The sequence below is a fragment of the Corythoichthys intestinalis genome, chromosome 18, assembly GCF_030265065.1.
Source record: "Corythoichthys intestinalis isolate RoL2023-P3 chromosome 18, ASM3026506v1, whole genome shotgun sequence".
Lineage (NCBI taxonomy): Eukaryota > Metazoa > Chordata > Actinopteri > Syngnathiformes > Syngnathidae > Corythoichthys > Corythoichthys intestinalis.
Window position 1 is genome coordinate 36,785,787 of NC_080412.1, and position 20,058 is coordinate 36,805,844.

Genomic DNA, 20,058 nt, shown 5'->3' on the forward strand with positions numbered 1-20,058 from the left:
AAGTACAAAACTCTGTTCAAAAGCCCAGCAAAATGCATCTTGGGAATCGCCATTGTATTAGCATGTCCTATGATTGCCTGCATGTATAGTTTAATTATGGACATTTTGGCTCATTTCAATTTATATTATTTATATGAGACATTTATTTTCTATAACTTGAGTTGATGTTGCACTCCTTTTTTTACAGATTGTATATTTTATTTGGAAAACCTTGAAGTTGTTACACTTATCCTTATTAAAGCATGCAGTGTGGCATCACAATACAATTAGCAGTAACTCGTTCAGTGAACGACCACATATATCGGTATCGGTTTGATATCGGTCTCGTATTTTTGGAGTTGGGCCATCGGGTTATCAGTTAAAAAGTCATTATTGGACAACTCTAATATTTTATGTAATTTGTTAAGAGGTTGAAGTCCCAAGTGAGTACCTGTTGTTGTCCACATAGCGGATGAGGAGGGGGTAGAGAGCATACAAGTCTCGGCAGAGGACAGCAAACTCATCCCGTATGGTGCCGTCTTCCTCGTCACCTTCTGATTTGCCCTCCATTCGCAGGTGGTCTTCTTCGGCCACCACCTTAGATGTCCGCTTTTTCAGTTTCTCCATTGTTGGGATGAAATGTGATTTCAGCATTTCTGGTTTGGCCCTGCTCACGATGGGCTGTGAAAACACTGGCAGGAGAACAAAGGAATGCTCCACTTTTGTTTTAGGAACATGTAAATGGATAGAATAAAAAAGAAAAGTGACTTACCAGCCAACCTTTTCATCCAAGAGGCCTCATCTATTCCCAGGTTGTTGACTACAATTTTCATGATGCTCCCCAGTAACTGATTGAGGTGTTCCGACGTGACCGCGGTGCAAAGCTGGCCCTCCATCTCAGGGAAGTTCTCCAGTCCTCGTTCCCACCAACGAGGCAGGTAGTTGCACAACATGGGCAAAGTGATCTCGATTACATGAGGCATCTCTGTATAGCGAGCGCCCGACTCTGCCAAGTCGCCAATTTCCTTTAGAAGAGAATCCAGCTCTGGGATGTCCGGACACAACTCCTGGACTTCGTTAGGGAGGCCGAGTACTTTTGGATTCATTAGAGAAGGTACGAAAAATGAGACTATCAATCAGTTCTTTATTTATGACAATAAAATCTCTGCGCAAATGAACAAAACTCACTGGCTCTTTCTCTGGGAGTTTTTGTGGTGTAAACAGAGAAAGCGTTGAATTCGTTTAGATAGGGCTCTAAATAGGCCACTGGCATGGCTGCTGCCAAGTGAGCCAAACACTCTCCAAGAGCTGGTCTCTGTCTGTAAATAGAAATAACTAACATGAGTAAAGACCTTTTAGGTTATTTCATTAAATGCACAAAGTTCAGTCGTTACCTCTCAACGTGTGGATTCTTAACGGTCCCGAGGGAGTATATGCTGCACATGATGCGATAGCATGACATCTGCAAGTCGTCCACTGTTCGTGTGAAATAGTTGACAGAAATGAAACATTAGAGAGAAAAGTATACTTATATATAAATGGAACTTTGTCTGTGTGTGTTTGTCTGTGTCTGTGTGTTCGTTCCCTATGGACTCTGAAACGGCTGGGTGGATTTTGATGAAATTTCACACAGTTGTACTTTATGTTTCTGGGAGTGTTCTTCGATAGGTATAATCTCTGTAGGCCTCCATTTAGTGTGGAAAATTAATTTGAAACTCCAAAAATTAGCATAGAAAAAGTGACCTGATTGTGGAGACGATAGCGCCGTCTTTTGGACAAAAGACGCTTCTCTTGCTATTACAATGTTTCAGTTGGCCTACAAACTTAGTTAACTACAGTTTCATGTACAAATTTAAAATGTGCTGTGTGTGATGATACATTAGGACCGGCCGCTTAGCGAGTGAAAGCCGGGCCAATGTTTATTCTGTATATCCTGGTAGCCTTCCTTTATTCCCCTCCTCAGACAAAACTTTTTTTGTCTCTTTTGTTGCTCTGCCATCTGTGCAGAATTTTTCTCGGGAACCTTTTGTTGACGTGTGTTATGGTGACCTTGCCACCCCACCTAAGCCTATTTTCTGTTTGCCTTGCTGTTTGATCGCTGTCGACCTTAATAAATTGTCAACTTGTGTTTCGAAACCTTCTTCCAGCTTTCAAAATGAAGTCAGTACAAGGAGTTAAGACTAAGGGGAATGCCTTTTGGCCGGGTTGTTGGAGTTCCGCCGGCCCGGTTCGGTTGGCGCGATTATGGAAGTCTGGCTAAAAGGTCAGATTCCTTAAGCCCGAAAGCGTTAGCATCGACTTCTGTCTTTATAATGAAAGGAGGAAGTGACGTATGCCATAAAGCAGCACATATGTAGTTTTTTTGTGTGGCAGGGTTCCCACCACCCTCCTCAAAGTTAATAAGTGCCGGTGGAAGCTGTACAGACCCTCTCAAGATATAAAAGTGGTGTCATTCAACTAGTTGTCAGTCGATATATTATCACAAATGTTATGAAAATAAAATTTAATAAAGGTTGGAAAGTTACCTAGTGTTGCTTTAACAAACCTTTGCGCCAACAACCCAGCACAAGTAGTATGCCCGGCAACACAAGGCCATATTGCCAGTAAATAAATAAAAAACTGTAAAGCGACTCACACATGACATCATCTCCAAATAAATGCTGAGCAATGTGATCAAAGAGGGACGTGAGGACCGGCAGCAGGGCGATGGTGGTGTAGTTGATGTTCTGGGACACGCCTTTCACTTGCTAGTAGAGGAAGATAAAACACAGAACAGCAATAAATACGAACATTTGCAATACAGTGATCCCACGCACATCACGCTTCAAACTTTGCGCCATCAGTCCATCGCGGATGTTTTTTCAGTTAAAAGATAATAAATTCAAATGAGCTGTCCCAAGCTGATCGCGTACTCTCACTCTCCCTTCTGCTGCTCCTTGTTGGTCAGGCAGTGCACTGGAGTTGCTTATTAAAGTTAATGATGATTGACAGACGTAAAGGTTTGATCTTGCTACAGATACCTGGAAGCCGAAACTTCAAAGCGCCACATGCGTCAATCATCGTTTAACAGCTCAGCTCGTCTAACAGCAGCTCAAATTTCCGATCACAAGATCGGAAATTGGGCCGATTGCACCATTTGTCATAGAATCAGGATCGGGTGAAAAGAATCGGGTTTCTAATTTAAAAAATATATTTGTTTTTCTGCTTCATGCTCGTACAGCCTCTCACTCTCTCTCCTGCTGCAGTGCCCTGGAGTTAGCTACTTAAAGTTAACGATGATTGACAGGTTTTTAAACTTAAATTCCACATTAAATAAGACTAATCGACTTAAATACATATCAAATAAAGGTACTAGGGTTGTTCCGATCATGTTTTTTTTGCTCCCGATCCGATCCCGATCGTTTTAGTTTGAGTATCTGCTGATCCTGATATTTCCCGATCCGATTGCTTTTTTTTGTTGCTCCCGATTCAATTCCAATCATTCCCGATAATTTGTCCCGATCATATACATTTTGGCAATGCATTAAGAAAAAAATGAACAAAACTTGGACGAATATATACATTCAACATACAGTACATAAGTACTGTATTTGTTTATTATGACAATAAATCCTCAAGATGGGATTTACATTATTCACATTCTTTCTGTGAGAGGGATCCACGGATAGAAAGACTTGTGACTTTGTATATTGTGACTAAATATTGCCATCTAGTGTATTTGTTGAGCTTTCAGTAAATGATACTGTAGCCATGCCCAAATGCATGATGGAAAGTGGAACCATGACTGTGCGTAGTGCAACCAATTGATATATCTTCTCTGCGTTGGGAAATAACAGAAGGTGTTAAGAAAAAGATCAATTGCTACCTTGCTTCCCGACATTGCTTCCCATGATATTACTAATGATAGGGAGAGGGATTGTAAGGCTTTAGCCAATTAAAAAAAGGCTCCCAAATTCACTCTACTTATTTTACGCTGCCTTTTATCTCTCTACATAGGTAAAACGGCGCCATTACAGATTGAGCGCGACAATGCGTGAGTGGGTCGTGCAGTGCATGCATTAATTGCATTAAATATTTTAACGTGATACATTTTTTAAAAAATTAATTACCGCCGCTATCGGGATAAATTTGATAACCCTACCTTAAGCCTATGCTAAAGACTCTGGATGATTACATATTATGTCTGTAACGTTGAATACAATTAGAAAACGATTTAATTAAAAAATATATATATATTAAAAAAAGGCATGGCCGATATTTTTTTGCCGATTCCGATACTTTGAAAATGACGTGATCGGACCCGATCGATCGGCATCTCTAAAAGGTACTGTAATACCTTCAAAGTTCAAAATCAAAAAGTAAAAAATTCGACTTGTACTTGGAAAATTTTAATCAAAATAATTCAATTGCTCCTCTCACAGCAACAACCATCTCCACTCATAAGACCAAAACAAGGCACGATCACTTATGTTTTCTTTATCCGCTTGAGATGGCCGCTTTTTGTGAGTGGCTTTATATATATTTACTTTTGTGCCATCATTATCTTCCAAAACTCGATATCATAATATCGGTCTTTAGCCATTTTCTCATAATTATTTTTCAAGATTTATTTCCAATTTTGTCCTGCAGGTCTACGATTTTTCTTGACAATAATATAAGCAAAAACATCTCTTCATTGCGAGCAGCAATTGATTAAGGCAAATATATAATAAACATCTTAATAATTACCTCATCAACAATGTTAATAAACTAAATTCAATTGATGACAAACTAAATACAATAAATACTTGACAAACTGGTTTCAAGCCGATTTTTAAAAAAAATTTCACACCAACTTTCAACATCTGTAGGATACCAAAAAATGCCGTCATTATTTGGAATTCATGTTTTTGAATAGGCAAATATCGCTCATTGAGGCCGGGAAAATCCCGTATTTCGTACAGAGTGAGCTGGGACATCGCTTCGGAGCTTTGTAATAGACATCGCGAGGTTCCAGATGGGGCTGGAGTGGGCTAAGATAACAGGTTAATTTTCAGCACTACACTGACACAAGACACCAACCTTCCTTTATGAAGTACTTTGTCACATCCAGTTGGCCTTTTCTACCCCTCTCCTGTTTTGCTTTCTTTTCTTTCCTTTTTTGTCAAACCGATTTTTGTTTTGAAAACATTTCTGCAGTAGCGCGCGCTCAGAGTCATTGACTGATGTAAATGCGCACCGCTGCTCCCAGACTGATCGAAAGACGGGCGGACCAAGCCATCTAATGAAAATACAGGGGTTGGGGGGGGGGTGGGGGGTGGCTGGCAATACATATGCTCTCTGGGTGTTTACTTTTTGACAAAAACAAAACAAGAGAAAGGAACCCTTTGTTTTATTTCTATTAAAATTACAATGATTAATATTTAAATTTTCTAACGATTAATTAATGTTCTAATTTTCTATGTGGGCCCCATCAGGGCATGCGCCCCTGCTTATATGTATGCATTTGTAATGCTAAATCTAAATAAATACGTTAAACACAAAAAAAAAAAAAATTGGGGGATGGGAGGGGCGCCACATCGCCGTTTTTCACTTATTGCGGCGAGTTCTGTTCCACATTAAAGAGCATTTGACAGGAGAAAAAAAGTCTTAAATAGCATTATTATGTGAATTAGAATAATATTTTGAGACGATTCGACTATATACAACAATTTAGCAAAGCGCAGATGAGGAGAAATTAGTCTTTTAATCTGCCGGTTAGCCACGCCTACCGTTTATAGGGCTCGAGCGTCCCAAACAGGTGGATGACGTCAGCGGGAGACTGGGCTCATCGGTTTTACTATTCAGCCCATTGAGGGTGAATTATTCAGAACGAGGAAAACGCGACGAAGAGAGCCGCAAAATGTCATTGTTTCAGTCTCTCCAATATTTTTACAGGATATTCTTTTTATCCAAGTATTTTCCCCAATAGCTAAATAAATGGCTTGAGAAGGACCTGTCAGCCCGTCGAGGGGGAACTATTCACAACGAGGAAAACGCGACGAAGAGAGCCACAAAATGTCATTGTTTCTGTCGCTTTACTTCAATATTTTTACAGGATATTCTTTTTATTCAAGTATTTTCCCCAATTGCTAAATAAATGGCATGGTCATGACAAATAACAGTCTTGTGCTAAATGGAATATGAAATAATAAAAATGCACTTATTCAGGACGACATGGCAAAATTACTCCATAATGGTCAAAACTGTCCACTTCACCTTTACTGTCGCACCTCCCGAACGATATTTTATGACACCTAAATCAAACATATGTCATTTCCCTTCCCCTGCTTCGGAGAATGTAAACAAACCAAGAGGCGTGACAGCTAGCCGACATGTTAACCCGAACCGAGTGATGTTTCAAAGTCTTCGAAGCGGAAAATCACACATAACGAGCCCGGATTATTTCACATGACGACTGGGTTGTCGATTGTCTTCGCGGATCGGCAAACTGCCCGGCGGAGAGCAATTTACAGTACGTTCCCCGGAGGAGGGCGGCTGCAGCTGTTGTGCAGCTAATGTGCACGAGGAGAGCTTTTTACATGCCTATCAATGATCAAACGTAAGTAGTCCTTTATTTAAAGAAAGCTTGTAGTGTTTACTTTGTAACCTCTGTATTAATATTTGACGTAATACAAAACAAGATGTTTACTCACTTCCTCGTAAGTCCAATGGTCCCACAGTAGTAGGGCTTGGCCAATATCCACAGTGAATGGGAACCTTTTGAAACTCCAAAAAGGCGCACACGCCTCTCCCTCATAAAGCAAGATTTTTCTGCAGCCGTTTGGCTGGCGTGATACGAAAAATAAACGTATTAATCCGCAAAATCAGCTGAATCCTTCGTCCTCATACACAATAGTAGGCTGTATAGTGAAGAGGAGTCCTTCTCCTGTATACAGCGCCCTCCTCCTCAATGCAAGACCGAAGCCGGAAGTCACTCATTTTCATGGCGCGGGATTCAAAAAACTAAATAAATATAGCGATCGCTTCCACACACATCCAAGCGGTCCATATCATTCAGGAGCATAAAATACCGCGTGTATTATGAAATAAACATGCTTTTTCGTGGCACATGCACTTTAAATTAACCGCGAAAAACGAGGGATCACTGTATATTCAAATAAAATACAAAAGAACCATGAAACTTGCAATACCTGATTCCCTTTAGACACTTTGCCCAGTTTCAGATTTTCCACCATCTTCTCAATATCATCGGCAGCACTCTCAAAAAATGACCGCAGCCCTGCTTTAACAATCTCAGGACCAGATTTCATTACAGTCCTAAAACAAAGAATAATGTTAAAAATCAGAACTATTTATTAAATACATTTAAATTCATATATACTCAAACCTTGCATCCAATGACCGGGCCAGAATATGAAGACAGTTAACAATGCCTGACGCGTCCGTCCCTGCACACACGTACAATCCAACCTTAATTGACCTTTGCATCAATAAATCATGTTTGCTATGGGGGGCAAACAGTCATCTTACCAAAAAGAGAAACTCTGTGTCTCACCAGAGCAGACATTTTACAGAAGATACTATGGAGGAGAAGGAAAGGAATGTACAAGACAAATGAAAGTGGAGGAAAAGAAAGGAAAATGCAAAACAGGGAAAGCTGATAGATTTATGAAAAGAAGGTGTGTGATTTACAAGATAAATCACCTTGCAATCATCTCTTTCTCCTTATTGGATGAATGACCACCGCTACCCAAGACTTTTGCGGGTGTTGATAAAAAGTAAAGGCAGTGGTTTTTGAAATACTGGTTGATGAGCGGCATCAGGATCTGAAAGAGGCAACCTCTCACTTTTAGTGACATTATAAAGAAAATATACATATCTTAGATATTTCCAGTAAATTATTAAGTTTAAACAAAACCTTTGCAAAGAATTTGATTTCCTGTTCATGAGGAGACTTTTCCACTCGTCCACTGCTTACTACTGCCTCTGAAATCCACATTGAAAATACGAGTAAAACATTTATCCTTTCCAAAGCAATTTTTCTAAATACTCCTGCCTCGCATTACCGAGATGAGCAATAAACTCTTGGGCAATTTCCATCCATTTCAACAATTTCTGCAGGAAGCCATAAGCAAATCTTTTCTCAATGGAGGAAATGTCGGATTCCATATCTTTCAAGCCCCTGAAGAAAAAAAAAAAGAAATTTAATTTGCACCACAACAGCATGAGCTAAAACGCTTTGTTTTCATTTTTCAGTGAAAATGATTAGATTAGTAGTTTGACCTTTACACTCACTGTAATAAGGATTGCATAAGCATGCGTGCCTGTATTGCTCCCAATGTGATCAGCCTAAAGGTAATCTCCGGTACTCTAATCTTTTTTTTTTTTTTTTTTTTTTCCGAGTATTTAGGGTATCTAAGGTTACATTCTGCCAGGGAAACAAAATACTATTAAATCAAAATTTACATGTATTTTTTGCGACTAGAGTTGTCCAATGTTATCAGATAGCCAATAAAAACATTTTAAAACGATATCGGATAATACCAACATCGGTTTTAGATTATAGGTTTTGGGCTAATATGCTTGTTGCATTCAAAGTGAATGTAGAAGCCTTCTGCCTTTGTACAAAGGCTGGTCACTGCTTAGCACAGCAGTTACGCTTACTGACCATTAGATGTCTCCAATCTAGAGTGCGTGGATTTGTTATGTGAGCAGACTATTTGCATTTATGGTGCAAAAATTAAATGAACAATAAATGATTGAATAACTTGATCAATGAAATGTGTTGTTCTTAAACTTAATTAAAATACAGGTAGTCCCCACGTTACGCTAGACAGGTGCCAATTACCGTTTTCAAGGTACACCGTGGTATGAAAACGTTTCAAAGGTTTTGAAAAGGTTTCAAAACCGCAAATATTTTCCGTCATACTGTCCCTAAGGTATTAGCTATTTCACATGTCCCAAAATGCATGGAGAAATCCCTTGCTTGCACCTGTAAGGCTCAACCCTCCCCCATCGGATGTTGCTCAGTGTCAGTGAGTCAGCTGTGCTACACGATGGCTGGAGGAGGTGAAACTCTTAAACGTTTTCCCCCCATCAATGAAAACGAACTCGCTGTTATGGGTATACTTGGGCTACAGAAAAGTTACAGACGGCCGCGGCTTAGAGGAGGCGGGCCAATCGACATGTAAACATGCATGCGGAGGGTGGCTGCCGAGGAGGCAATACCTCCAATATGATTTTTCATTATACAAAATTAAAGGTTAGTAAAAACTGTCATGAACGTATCCCACCAGCTACAAGAGTTAACTCCATGGTGTTGAGTGTGTCTAGCAGTGGTAAAATGTGGCGTTTCTTTTTCTCTCTTTGCAACTGACTGTGTTGAGAAAGAGAGTGTGTGTATAATGTAAACATGATAGAGTCATTCACACGCGCTTTTGATGGAAAAACGCCACCCGAACCCAGACTAAGCGGAAGATCTTACCATGTGATCCCCTCCCCTCCTCGGCCAGCAGCGTCGCCGCCATCCTGCAGGTTCTGACGGCATCAGGTCCCACTTCCTTGTTCTCATGCTGCTGCTGCTTCTCCCCCTGCGCTGACTCTTCTTGCGAGTCTCAATCCGTTTTTTTGGTGTTCGGACGATGGGCTCGTGTTACGAGAGGCAATCGTGGCGACCTGAGCGGCCCTGATATCCCGCATCTCTCGCCTCCCTACCCTTTCCACAGCACCCTTTTCTCTCAGCAAGGTGACTCACTCGCGAGTAGAGCCCGAATACATGTATACTGTTATTTTTAAAGCCCGAATAGTCATTGAATATAACAGCATTTAACACAACGTACCTTGCCGCAAAACTATCGAATGCTCATTGACGGCGTAGAGTCTACATCGTCGCTACGCCGTCACCGCAATGCAGAAGCATAACTCAGGCTTTACGCAGAAATTTGGGTTAATTCGCCAGCCTAGAAACGGAACTCGTTTGTAAACCGGGGAGTACTCGTAATAATTTTTTTCACTGATTGTTTATTTGGAAAACCTTGAAGTTGTTACTTTTACCATTAATAAAGCATTACATGGGGCATCACATTACAACTAGCCATAATATGTTAAGTCCACCACCGCATATACGTATCTGTATGGGTTTGATATCGGTATCAGATTTTTAGAGTTGGACAATATCGGGATATCGGTTAAAAAGTCATTATCGGACAACTCTAATTGCTACCTTGTGACAGCATAGCCATTCAGCTGTAGGAACTTCAGTAGCTCATAGGCCTTCTCACGGTCTCGAGCCTTTTCTTTTGCTGTCAGGGTGTCGTACGGCACCAGAAGTGGATGTGTTCCACCTCCTGGCAAAACATAGAAGTAACTGCATTAAAAACAACTACAGCAGAGATTAAAAAAAAAAAAAGCACCCTCCCATTCTGATCGATTGTAAACATCTTGCCTTTAGCTTGTAGCTCCAGCTTCTTTTTCCTGCCCCAAGTGTTATGGTAATTTTCTGCCAGCTGCTCAGCCATGGACTGAACAGAAGAAACAGCATTGGTAAAGTCCACAGATGAAAAGTAAGTTGGGTTGTGAATTTTGGTTTGTCATGTGCAGGGCCGACCATAGGCAAAAGTGTAGCTAGGAGCACCCCTCCAAAATGATGATAAAATTAAATAATTGATGAAATGAAATTAACCATCTTGATGCGTTGAATCAGTTGGCTACAAAGCTTCAGTAATTCAAGAACCTTCAGAAGACAACCTCTGCTGCCACCTGCTCTCAACACTGTTGCTGTAAAACGTATTGCCACTCATGCTTCCCAGCATGCAATGTGGCTGTATAAACAACGTTCAAAGTTCATGTTCTGTACTAATTATTTCTTCAGTTACTGTTCCAGTTGTTTCATTAATTGCTAATCATGTTATTTAGTTTGTTGTTATGACATTTTAGTTTCATTCTGAAACTGTGAGTTTGAATGACCTTAGATTTAATCACATGCCATTATTTGTCATTGTTTGTGAAACGTATCTGCTAACACATTGTAAACGTAAACTGCCCTTCCCTGCCTTGTGCCACAAAATAGCAAGCAGCTATTCCGATCCAAGTATGAAACCACAAATATTATTCATATGTGCCATGTATTTGATATGATGGAAACGTTAGGGAAGCATAGCATGAGAATTTTTTCCCCAAAAGCAATTATGTGCCCCCTCCACAAGATGGCGCTTTAAGCAATCGCCTAGCTCACCTATGCACAGGGTCGGCCCTGGTCATGTGGCTGACAGGCCAACACGTGAATTTATAGCTAAGATGACATTCGTCTGTACCTGCAGATCTCTTGAGAGAGCCATGTGAGTGATGTCAATGGGCTGCGGACTATAACCGTGACTTGGGTCGTAGGTAGCCTTGAAAAGGGATAATTGTCATGTATTATTAATTCAAAACGACAGTGTGATGATGCAATTTTCTATAGTCTACCTGAGCCGTCTGTGATATTTTCCGCGATGCTGCCTTCTTCTTCTCTGACTCTTCCTCCTCTCTCGCTTTGTCTATGGTCCATTCCCAAGCGAGCATTGCTTTGACAGACTCTTTGATGGGCCAGCGGTAGATCTCTTTGTCCTGCAAACCAAAGGGTCATAATGGTCAGAGGTATTATAATGTAGAATAAATGTAAATATTGAGGCAATTACCTTCTCCGAGAATGTCTTGTAGGGTCTAAGCATAGGGTGAGTTTTGGCGTTTTCATCCAGGACCTCGCCATATGACCAATTATTCTGGATCTGTAACATACAGCAAACACTTAACAGAACTATATTGATGTTTTCTCTAACTGTCGAAAGTGTTTGATGAGAGGAGAAAACTGCAACATATTTATGTCACACTGCTGTTGCCATAGTTGTGTACTCCCTGTGGGTGTGGTATGCGCTCCCTGTAGGTGTGTTATTATAGTAAAAAGGAACCTCTCTGATGAGTCGTGTGCACATGTGATGAGAAGCACACTGCATAAAGAAGTGTTGTTACTAGGGTTGTTCCGATTATGTTTTTTTGCTCCCGATCCGATCCCGATCGTTTTAGTTTGAGTATCTGCCGATCCTGATATTTCCCGATCCGACTTTTTTTTTTTTTTTGCTCCCGATTCAATTCCAACCATTCCCGATAATTTTTCCCGATCATATACATTTTGGCAATGCAATAAGAAAAAAATGAATACAACTCAGACGAATATATACATTCAACATACAGTACATAAGTACTGTATTTGTTCATTATGACAATAAATCCTCAAGATGGCATTTACATTATTAACATTCTTTCCATGAGAGGGATCCACGGATAGAAAGACTTGTAATTCTTAAAGGATAAATGTGACATTGTATGTTGTGACTAAATATTGCCATCAAGTGTATTTGTTGAGCTTTCAGTAAATGATACTGTAGCCATTTAACTTCTGCCAAAATGCATGATGGGAAGTGCAACCATGACTGCGCGTCATGGTACCAATTGATATATCTTCTCTGCGTTGGGAAATAACATAGGGTGTTAAGAAAAAGATCAACTACTACCTTTCTTTCCCACATTGCTTCCCACGAATATTCTAATTGTTGGGAGAGGGATTGTAAGGCTTTAGCCATTGAAAAAAAGGTTCCAAAGGCTGCCAAAATTCTCTCTACTAATTTTACGCTGCCTTTTAGCTCTATATACTGTATGGGTAAGACGGCGCCATTATAGATTGAACGCGACAATGCGTGAGTGGGTCGTGCAGCGCATGCGTTAATTGCGTTGAATATTGTAACGTGATAAATGTAAAAAATATGAATTCTCGCCGTTAACACGATAAATTTGATAACCCTACCTTAAGCTTAAACTAAAGACTCTGGAAGAGTGTAACACATTATGTCTGTAACGTTAAATACAATTAGAAAACGATTTAATTAAAAAGTATATATATATTAAAAAAAGGCATGTCCGATATTTTTTTGCCAATTCCGCTACTTTGAAAATGACGTGATTGGACCCGATCGATCATCCCGATCGATCGGCCGATCGATCGGGACATCTCTAGTTGTTACCCTAAAGTCTCAGCCTTACATGTACTTAGATTAAGGAAGTACAGTGCCTTGCAAAAGTATTCGGCCCCCTTGAATCTTGCAACCTTTCGCCACATTTCAGGCTTCAAACATAAAGATATGAAATTTAATTTTTTTGTCAAGAATCAACAACAAGTGGGACACAATCGTAAAGTGAAACAACATTTATTGGATAATTTAAACTTTTTTAACAAATAAAAAACTGAAAAGTGGGGCGTGCTATATTATTCGGCCCCTTTACTTTCAGTGCAGCAAACTCACTCCAGAAGTTCAGTGAGGATCTCTGAATGATCCAATGTTGTCCTAAATGACCGATGATGATAAATAGAATCCACCTGTGTGTAATCAAGTCTCCGTATAAATGCACCTGCTCTGTGATAGTCTCAGGGTTCTGTTTAAAGTGCAGAGAGCATTATGAAAACCAAGGAACACACCAGGCAGGTCCGAGATACTGTTGTGGAGAAGTTTAAAGCCGGATTTGGATACAAAAAGATTTCCCAAGCTTTAAACATCTCAAGGAGCACTGTGCAAGCCATCATATTGAAATGGAAGGAGCATCAGACCACTGCAAATCTACCAAGACCCGGCTATCCTTCCAAACTTTCTTCTCAAACAAGGAGAAAACTGATCAGAGATGCAGCCAAGAGGCCCATGATCACTCTGGATGAACTGCAGAGATCTACAGCTGAGGTGGGGGAGAGTGTCCATAGGACAACAATCAGTCGTACACTGCACAAATCTGGCCTTTATGGAAGAGCGGTAAGAAGAAAGCCATTTCTCAAAGATATCCATAAAAAGTCTCGTTTAAAGTTGGCCACAAGCCACCTGGGAGCCACACCAAACATGTGGAAGAAGGTGCTCTGGTCAGATGAAACCAAAATTGAACTTTTTGGCCACAATGCAAAACGATATGTTTGCCGTAAAAGCAACACAACTCATCACCCTGAACACACCATTCCCACTGTCAAACATGGTGGTGGCAGCATCATGGTTTGGGCCTACTTTTCTTCAGCAGGGACAGGGAAGATGGTTAAAATTGACGGGAAGATGGATGCAGCCAAATATAGGAACATTCTGGAAGAAAACCTGTTGGTATCTGCACAAGACCTGAGACTGGGACGGAGATTTATCTTCCAACAGGACAATGATCCAAAACATAAAGCCAAATCTACAATGGAATGGTTCAAAAATAAACGTATCCAGGTGTTAGAATGGCCAAGTCAAAGTCCAGACCTGAATCCAATCGAGAATCTGTGGAAAGAGCTGAAGACTGCTGTTCACAAACACTCTCTATCCAACCTCACTGAGCTCGAGCTGTTTTGCAAGGAAGAATGGGCAAGAATGTCAGTCTCTCGATGTGCAAAACTGATAGAAACATACCCCAAGCGACTTGCAGCTGTAATTGGAGCAAAAGGTGGCGCTACAAAGTATTAACGCAAGGGGGCCGAATAATATTGCACGCCCCACTTTTCAGTTTTGTATTTGTTATAAAAGTTTAAATTATCCAATAAATTTTGTTCCACTTCACGATTGTGTCCCACTTGTTGTTGATTCTTGACAAAAAATTAAAATTTTATATCTTTATGTTTGAAGCCTGAAATGTGGCGAAAGGTTGCAAGGTTCAAGGGGGCCGAATACTTTTGCAAGGCACTGTACATAACAAAAAGTGGCGATGAGGTGGTTTTTGAGCGTTATTGGGGCAAAGACTCGATTTACTGAGAAGCTTGCTTCAACCTGATTAACCTGGTAGCAAAACGTACAGGGATATCATGGAAACTCTTAATGCACATATTTCACCCAAAGCCCCTAGTAATTGCAGAGAGATTCCGATTTCACAGGAGAAATCAGTCGGAGGGTGAATCTGTCACTATGTTTGTAGCGGCACTGCAGAAGTTTGCTGAACATTGTGAGTTTGGTTTTAGAAGACACATTAAGAGACCGATTGGTATGTGCACTAAGAAATGAAGCTGAACAAAAGAAGCCACTCATGGAATGTGGATTGACATTAAAGAAAGCCTTTGAAATAAGGGTGACATAAATATGTTACATAAACAAATATGGGAATGGAATTCATGAATTTTTTAACTTCAAGTGTATCCCAAATTCACAAACGCATAACCGTGGCAAGTGTGTAAAGCACTACACTATAATGCAAAGCCCTTACCTTTTCAAAAGCCCATTTATCATGTGTATATTCAGCGTATTTGTTGATAAAAGCATCCAGCCTTTCAGGGATGATTGTGCTGTTTGACATAGTTGAGGAATTAATATTTTAATTTAAATTTTAAAGATCTTGTTAGCATTATTTGAAAAACATCAACAACAATAAGCTTACTTTGTTGTCTCTACTGGCTTTGGATCAAAGTTTCCTTCTGCATCCACTGACGCCTTCTTTTCAGTCTTAGAAGAGTAGCTAGCATCCACGTAGTCTGGGGGAATGGCGCCAGCGATGGCACAGATGCATGGCATTGAGATTTTGAAAATCTCTGCATCAAATTTCTGTTGATCACAATAAGATATTAGTGCACTTAAACACATTGGATCATTTTCACAGTGGTACCTTGTGTGCAAGAGACTCAAATATGCCCCAGAAAAGCTTGCGAGTCAGGTGCAGCTCTTCTTCTGATGCAACTCCAAAGTTGGCCCAACCATTCGGGAGGCAGTAATATTTCCAGCAACGCTCATAGTGGTTGGTCAACAGCTGCAGGACACAAGCATTCAAAATATTTACTGTGTATATCTGGTACAGAACACATGACAATTCTATGTGACGCTTTATAAGAACTGAATAAATTAATGAATTGAGGCCTTTGACACTGGTTAAATGTTAGTTAATTCAGGCCCGCCCTGTGTAACTATGTGCCCTAGGGCCAGTGGTCTCCAACCCGGTCCTCAAAGGCCCGCCATGGGTCATGGTTTTTGTTCCTGCTGATCCAGCACAGATAGTTGAACCAATGAGGTTTCTGCTAAAACAAGCAGCACCTGACTGCAATCAACTGATTGCACCTGTAAAACACCAGATTGGTGAAAAGGTGTTGTCATTTGTCTGGTTGGAATGAAATCCAGCACCCACACGCCTTTGAGGACAGGGTTGGAGACCACTGCCCTAGGCGACGTGTAGCTAGGAACATCCCCTCCCAAAAAATAACCATATATTATTTAAATATTTTGCCACAAAACTGAAGCTCCATCCATCATCTACTTCCGTCTTCCCAGCCACTTCAACCAGCTCCTCTGGCGGGAACCCAAGGCGTTCCCAGGCTAGCCGAGAGACAGTCTCTCCAGCGTGTCCTGGGTCGTCCCAGGAGTCTCCCGCCGGTGGGACATGCCCGGAACACCTCTCCAGGGAGGCGTCCAAGAGACATCCGAACCAGATGCCCAAGCCACCTCAACTGGCTCCTCCCAAAGCGGAGGAGTAGCGGCTCGATGCCGAGTCCCTCCCAGATGACCGATCTTCTCATCCGTTCTCTAGGGGAGAGCCCGGGCACCTTGCAGAGGAAACTAATTTCGACCGCTTGTATCCCCAATCTTGTTCTTTTGGTCACGACCCACAGCTCGTGACCATAGGTGAGGGTAGGAACGTAGATCAACTGGTAAATTGAGAGCTTCGCCTTTTGGTTCAGCTCCTTCTTCATCACTACTGACCCACCTGTCGATCTCCCGCTCCCTCCTACCCACACTTGTGAACAAGATACTAGAACTCCTCCACTTGGGGCAGGATCTCATCCCCGACCCAGAGAGGGCACGCCACCCTTTTCCAACTGAGGACCATGGTCTCAGATTTGGAGGTGCTGATCTTATGAAGAATGGACTCAGGTTTCCTTTGCCCGGACACGGGTACCGGGGCTCCCCTCTGGAGCCAGGCCTGGAGGTGGAGCTCGAAGGTGAGTGGCTGCTGGCCAGGCCCGTACTCATGGGGCCCGGCCGGGCACAGCCCAAAAAGGCAACGTGGGTCCCCCTTTCTGTGGGCTCACCACCTGTGGGAGGGGCCAAAGGGGTCGGGTGCTTAGGGAGTTGGGCCGCAGCCAAAGGCTGAGGCCTTGGTGGTCCAACCCCCTCCTACAGAAGCTAAATGTAGAAGCTATTGTTTCTAAATATAAATGAATCGCAAATTATCACTATAGCACTTGTTGCATTTTGTTCATACTGTAAAACAAGCACATTTATATAATTTTCTTAAACATATAGCCATAGAATTTTTAACACTGTTTGCCTCTTGGGCTTCATGACCACTTGGTAGTGCCATAGAGCAATTAACCACCATGTTCATTGCTCCCAGAAGCTTCATTTGGTTATCACTGCTCAATGTAATCTCTCACCCCTTGGGGGAGACAGACAACCTCTGCCACCTGCTGTCAACAATGTCGTCGTACAACACGCCTCATGCCTTGCAGCATGCATTGCAGCACTACAGATGTAAATAACATTTAAACTTCATGTTCTGTGCCAATTATTAATTTAGTTAGCGTTCTAGTTGTTTCAATAATTGCTAGTTATGTTATTTAGTTTGTTGTTATGTGATAATTTTAGATCTATTTTGAAACTGTGAGTGTGAATGACCTTTGATTTCATCACTTGCTATTATTTTTTTCCCCTTTTTTTGTGAAGTGGATCTACTTACGTACATACTGTAAATGTGCACTGTTTCTCCCTGCCTCATATGTGTCACAAATTAGCACGTGGTTAATACAATCCAGGTTGGAAATGACTAATATCTTTTATATGTAGCCTATTTAAATGTACTTGATATGTTAGAAAACATTCTGGAAGCATAGCGTGTGAAATATTTTTCAAGGTAGTACCCCCCCCCCAACCCTAGACAACCGCCTAGCTCGCCTATGCCCAGGGCCAGCCCTGAGTTGTTTATTTAGTTATTTATTTATTTATTTTTATACAAAAAAAATAGGTGACCATTCCACAAGGAGAGTTTAAACCACTCCACGAATGATTACGCTCTAAAATATCACTAAGGGATTCATTGTAATTGACTCTCAACATTTCGGAAGAATTAAAAGTGTAAGAAATTGCATGGGATTGTTTTTCTAAAATACTTTAAATGTCTACTCACTTTTAGTGGCATTTTGGCATACTCATTTAGAATTGGAACATCAAAAACCAGACGCCGTAGCAAATGCTGAAGCATGGATGGACGAAGATGCCTGCAGCCAAGAACCAAAATATTGCATCCACCATTGATAAATCATACAGAGTGTTATGAGATTCCTCCTACTTGCACAAAGCCATGAGGCATTCCTCAATGATGTCCCTTTGGGCCTTGGTGAAGGCTCGTCCGCGAGACAATCGATAGATTGTGTGCAGCATAGAATCGATCATAATAGCTCGGTGATCGCTGCCAGCAAAGAGGGGGGCGCACTTAGTGATAAGTGGCAGCACAGCAGAGCACAGGTAACGATTCAGAGCTAGCGCCATCTCCGTGGTACTGAAGGCAGCCTAGCGGAAACACAGTCCAACAGAAATTAAGAACAACGCTCAAAGAGACCAAGGAGCATGATGTCTTTCAAACTCACTGTATCAAGAGAGGCAGCAGCCCTCATGTCAGGCAGGAAGCCCACCTCCAGCACATGGAGCAAGAAATCCTGATGATCAATACCATACACTCTGTCCAGGAACAGAACCATGGGAGCTTTGTGATCTGGCACAAAACTGGCTGACATCTTCGGTTCTATGATGCTGTTGTCTAAATAGAAGAGAAGGCACTTTACAATTTTTTAGGAGTAGAAACTGTCATTCTTTCAGAAATTGAACATGACGTATCGAATGTTTACCTTTTCCGAAAGACGGAATCTGAACCGGAAGGCTAATGACGCCAACCAAATCCTCAAGAGGGACCAAAGACCTAAGAATGGCTCGGATCCTCAGAGCCTCACCCTTTCCAGCTTGGATCAGCTGCATAAGACCCAAAAAAATATTCTTTGGTACTGTTTCTCTCTCCATTTTTTTCTTTCTTAACATGCCAAACAAACATCTTACATGCATTTCTGGGGCACAGCGCCCCAACAAGTCAATCAGTGCTGAGTAGAAAGACATGACGGCGTTTCCAAGGTGCACCCTGTTCTCTTCATGCTGCTCCTCTCCTCCAAACCTAAAATGGTATACATCAGAGATTACCATAATTTTCGGACTATAAATTGCTACTTTTTCCCCCTCATTTTGAATCCTGCGGCTTATTTGTTGATTTATTTGGGTTAATAGGTAGCACTTTGTTTGACAGCCGCGTCATAAGACTGCCATAAGACCGTCTTATGACAAGACACTATAATTGGCATTAATGACATTATTAATCATGTCACTAACTCCATTTACGTCCAGCTCGAATCTTTGCATTCATTAAAAAGTGGGACATTTTACCGGATGACACAAAATGACATCTGTCATAAGCATTCATTAATGCTCATGGCAGTGTCATGTCATAATTATGATGATCTTATGACAGTCCTATGGCGCCACTGTCAAATGAAGTGTTACCAAATACCATAACTAGTAATTACAGATGATGCCGATCGATCGGGTCCGATCACGTCATTTTCAAAGTATCGGAATCGGCAAAAAAATATCGGCCATGCCTTTTTTTAATATATATATATATCGTTTAAATAAATCGTTTTCTAATTGTATTTAACGATACAGACATAATATGATACTCTTATCCAGAGTCTTTAGTTTAGGCTTAAGGTAGGGATATCAAATTTATCCTAATAACGACGGTAATTCATTTTTTAAAATATGTATCACGTTAAAACATTTAATGCAATTAATGCATGCGCTGCACGACCCACTCACCCATTGTCGCGCTCCATCTGTAATGGCGCCATTTTGCCAATAAAGAGAGCTAAAAGCAGCTTAAAATGAGTAGAGTGGAATTTGTCAGCCTTTAGAGCCTCATTTTAATTGGCCAAAACCTTACAATCCCTTTCCCTACAAGTATAATTATCATGGGAAGCAATGTGGGGAAGCAAGGTAACAATTGATCTTTTTCTTAACATCTTGAATTATATCCCATCGT

At 41.1% G+C, this 20,058-nt stretch overlaps 1 protein-coding gene across 1 annotated transcript in view; it reads right to left on the reverse strand.

Annotated features, from left to right (window-relative positions):
• LOC130906415 (ryanodine receptor 1-like) overlaps nt 1-20,058 on the reverse strand; it is a 115,148-nt gene that overhangs the window by 65,282 nt on the left and 29,808 nt on the right. The window contains exons 47-70 of the mRNA XM_057820744.1: nt 19,026-19,137; nt 18,821-18,941; nt 18,563-18,732; nt 18,265-18,485; nt 18,103-18,193; nt 15,595-15,735; nt 15,370-15,533; nt 15,199-15,277; nt 11,637-11,726; nt 11,425-11,565; nt 11,274-11,351; nt 10,406-10,481; nt 10,184-10,307; nt 8,028-8,143; nt 7,880-7,947; nt 7,666-7,787; nt 7,492-7,541; nt 7,349-7,409; nt 7,152-7,278; nt 2,615-2,726; nt 1,374-1,455; nt 1,168-1,298; nt 752-1,072; nt 431-671 (exon numbers count right to left, since the gene is read on the reverse strand). Of these exons, the coding sequence (XP_057676727.1) occupies nt 431-671; nt 752-1,072; nt 1,168-1,298; nt 1,374-1,455; nt 2,615-2,726; nt 7,152-7,278; nt 7,349-7,409; nt 7,492-7,541; nt 7,666-7,787; nt 7,880-7,947; nt 8,028-8,143; nt 10,184-10,307; nt 10,406-10,481; nt 11,274-11,351; nt 11,425-11,565; nt 11,637-11,726; nt 15,199-15,277; nt 15,370-15,533; nt 15,595-15,735; nt 18,103-18,193; nt 18,265-18,485; nt 18,563-18,732; nt 18,821-18,941; nt 19,026-19,137 (3,039 nt within the window). The remainder of the gene's footprint in view (nt 1-430; nt 672-751; nt 1,073-1,167; nt 1,299-1,373; nt 1,456-2,614; nt 2,727-7,151; nt 7,279-7,348; nt 7,410-7,491; nt 7,542-7,665; nt 7,788-7,879; nt 7,948-8,027; nt 8,144-10,183; nt 10,308-10,405; nt 10,482-11,273; nt 11,352-11,424; nt 11,566-11,636; nt 11,727-15,198; nt 15,278-15,369; nt 15,534-15,594; nt 15,736-18,102; nt 18,194-18,264; nt 18,486-18,562; nt 18,733-18,820; nt 18,942-19,025; nt 19,138-20,058) is intronic.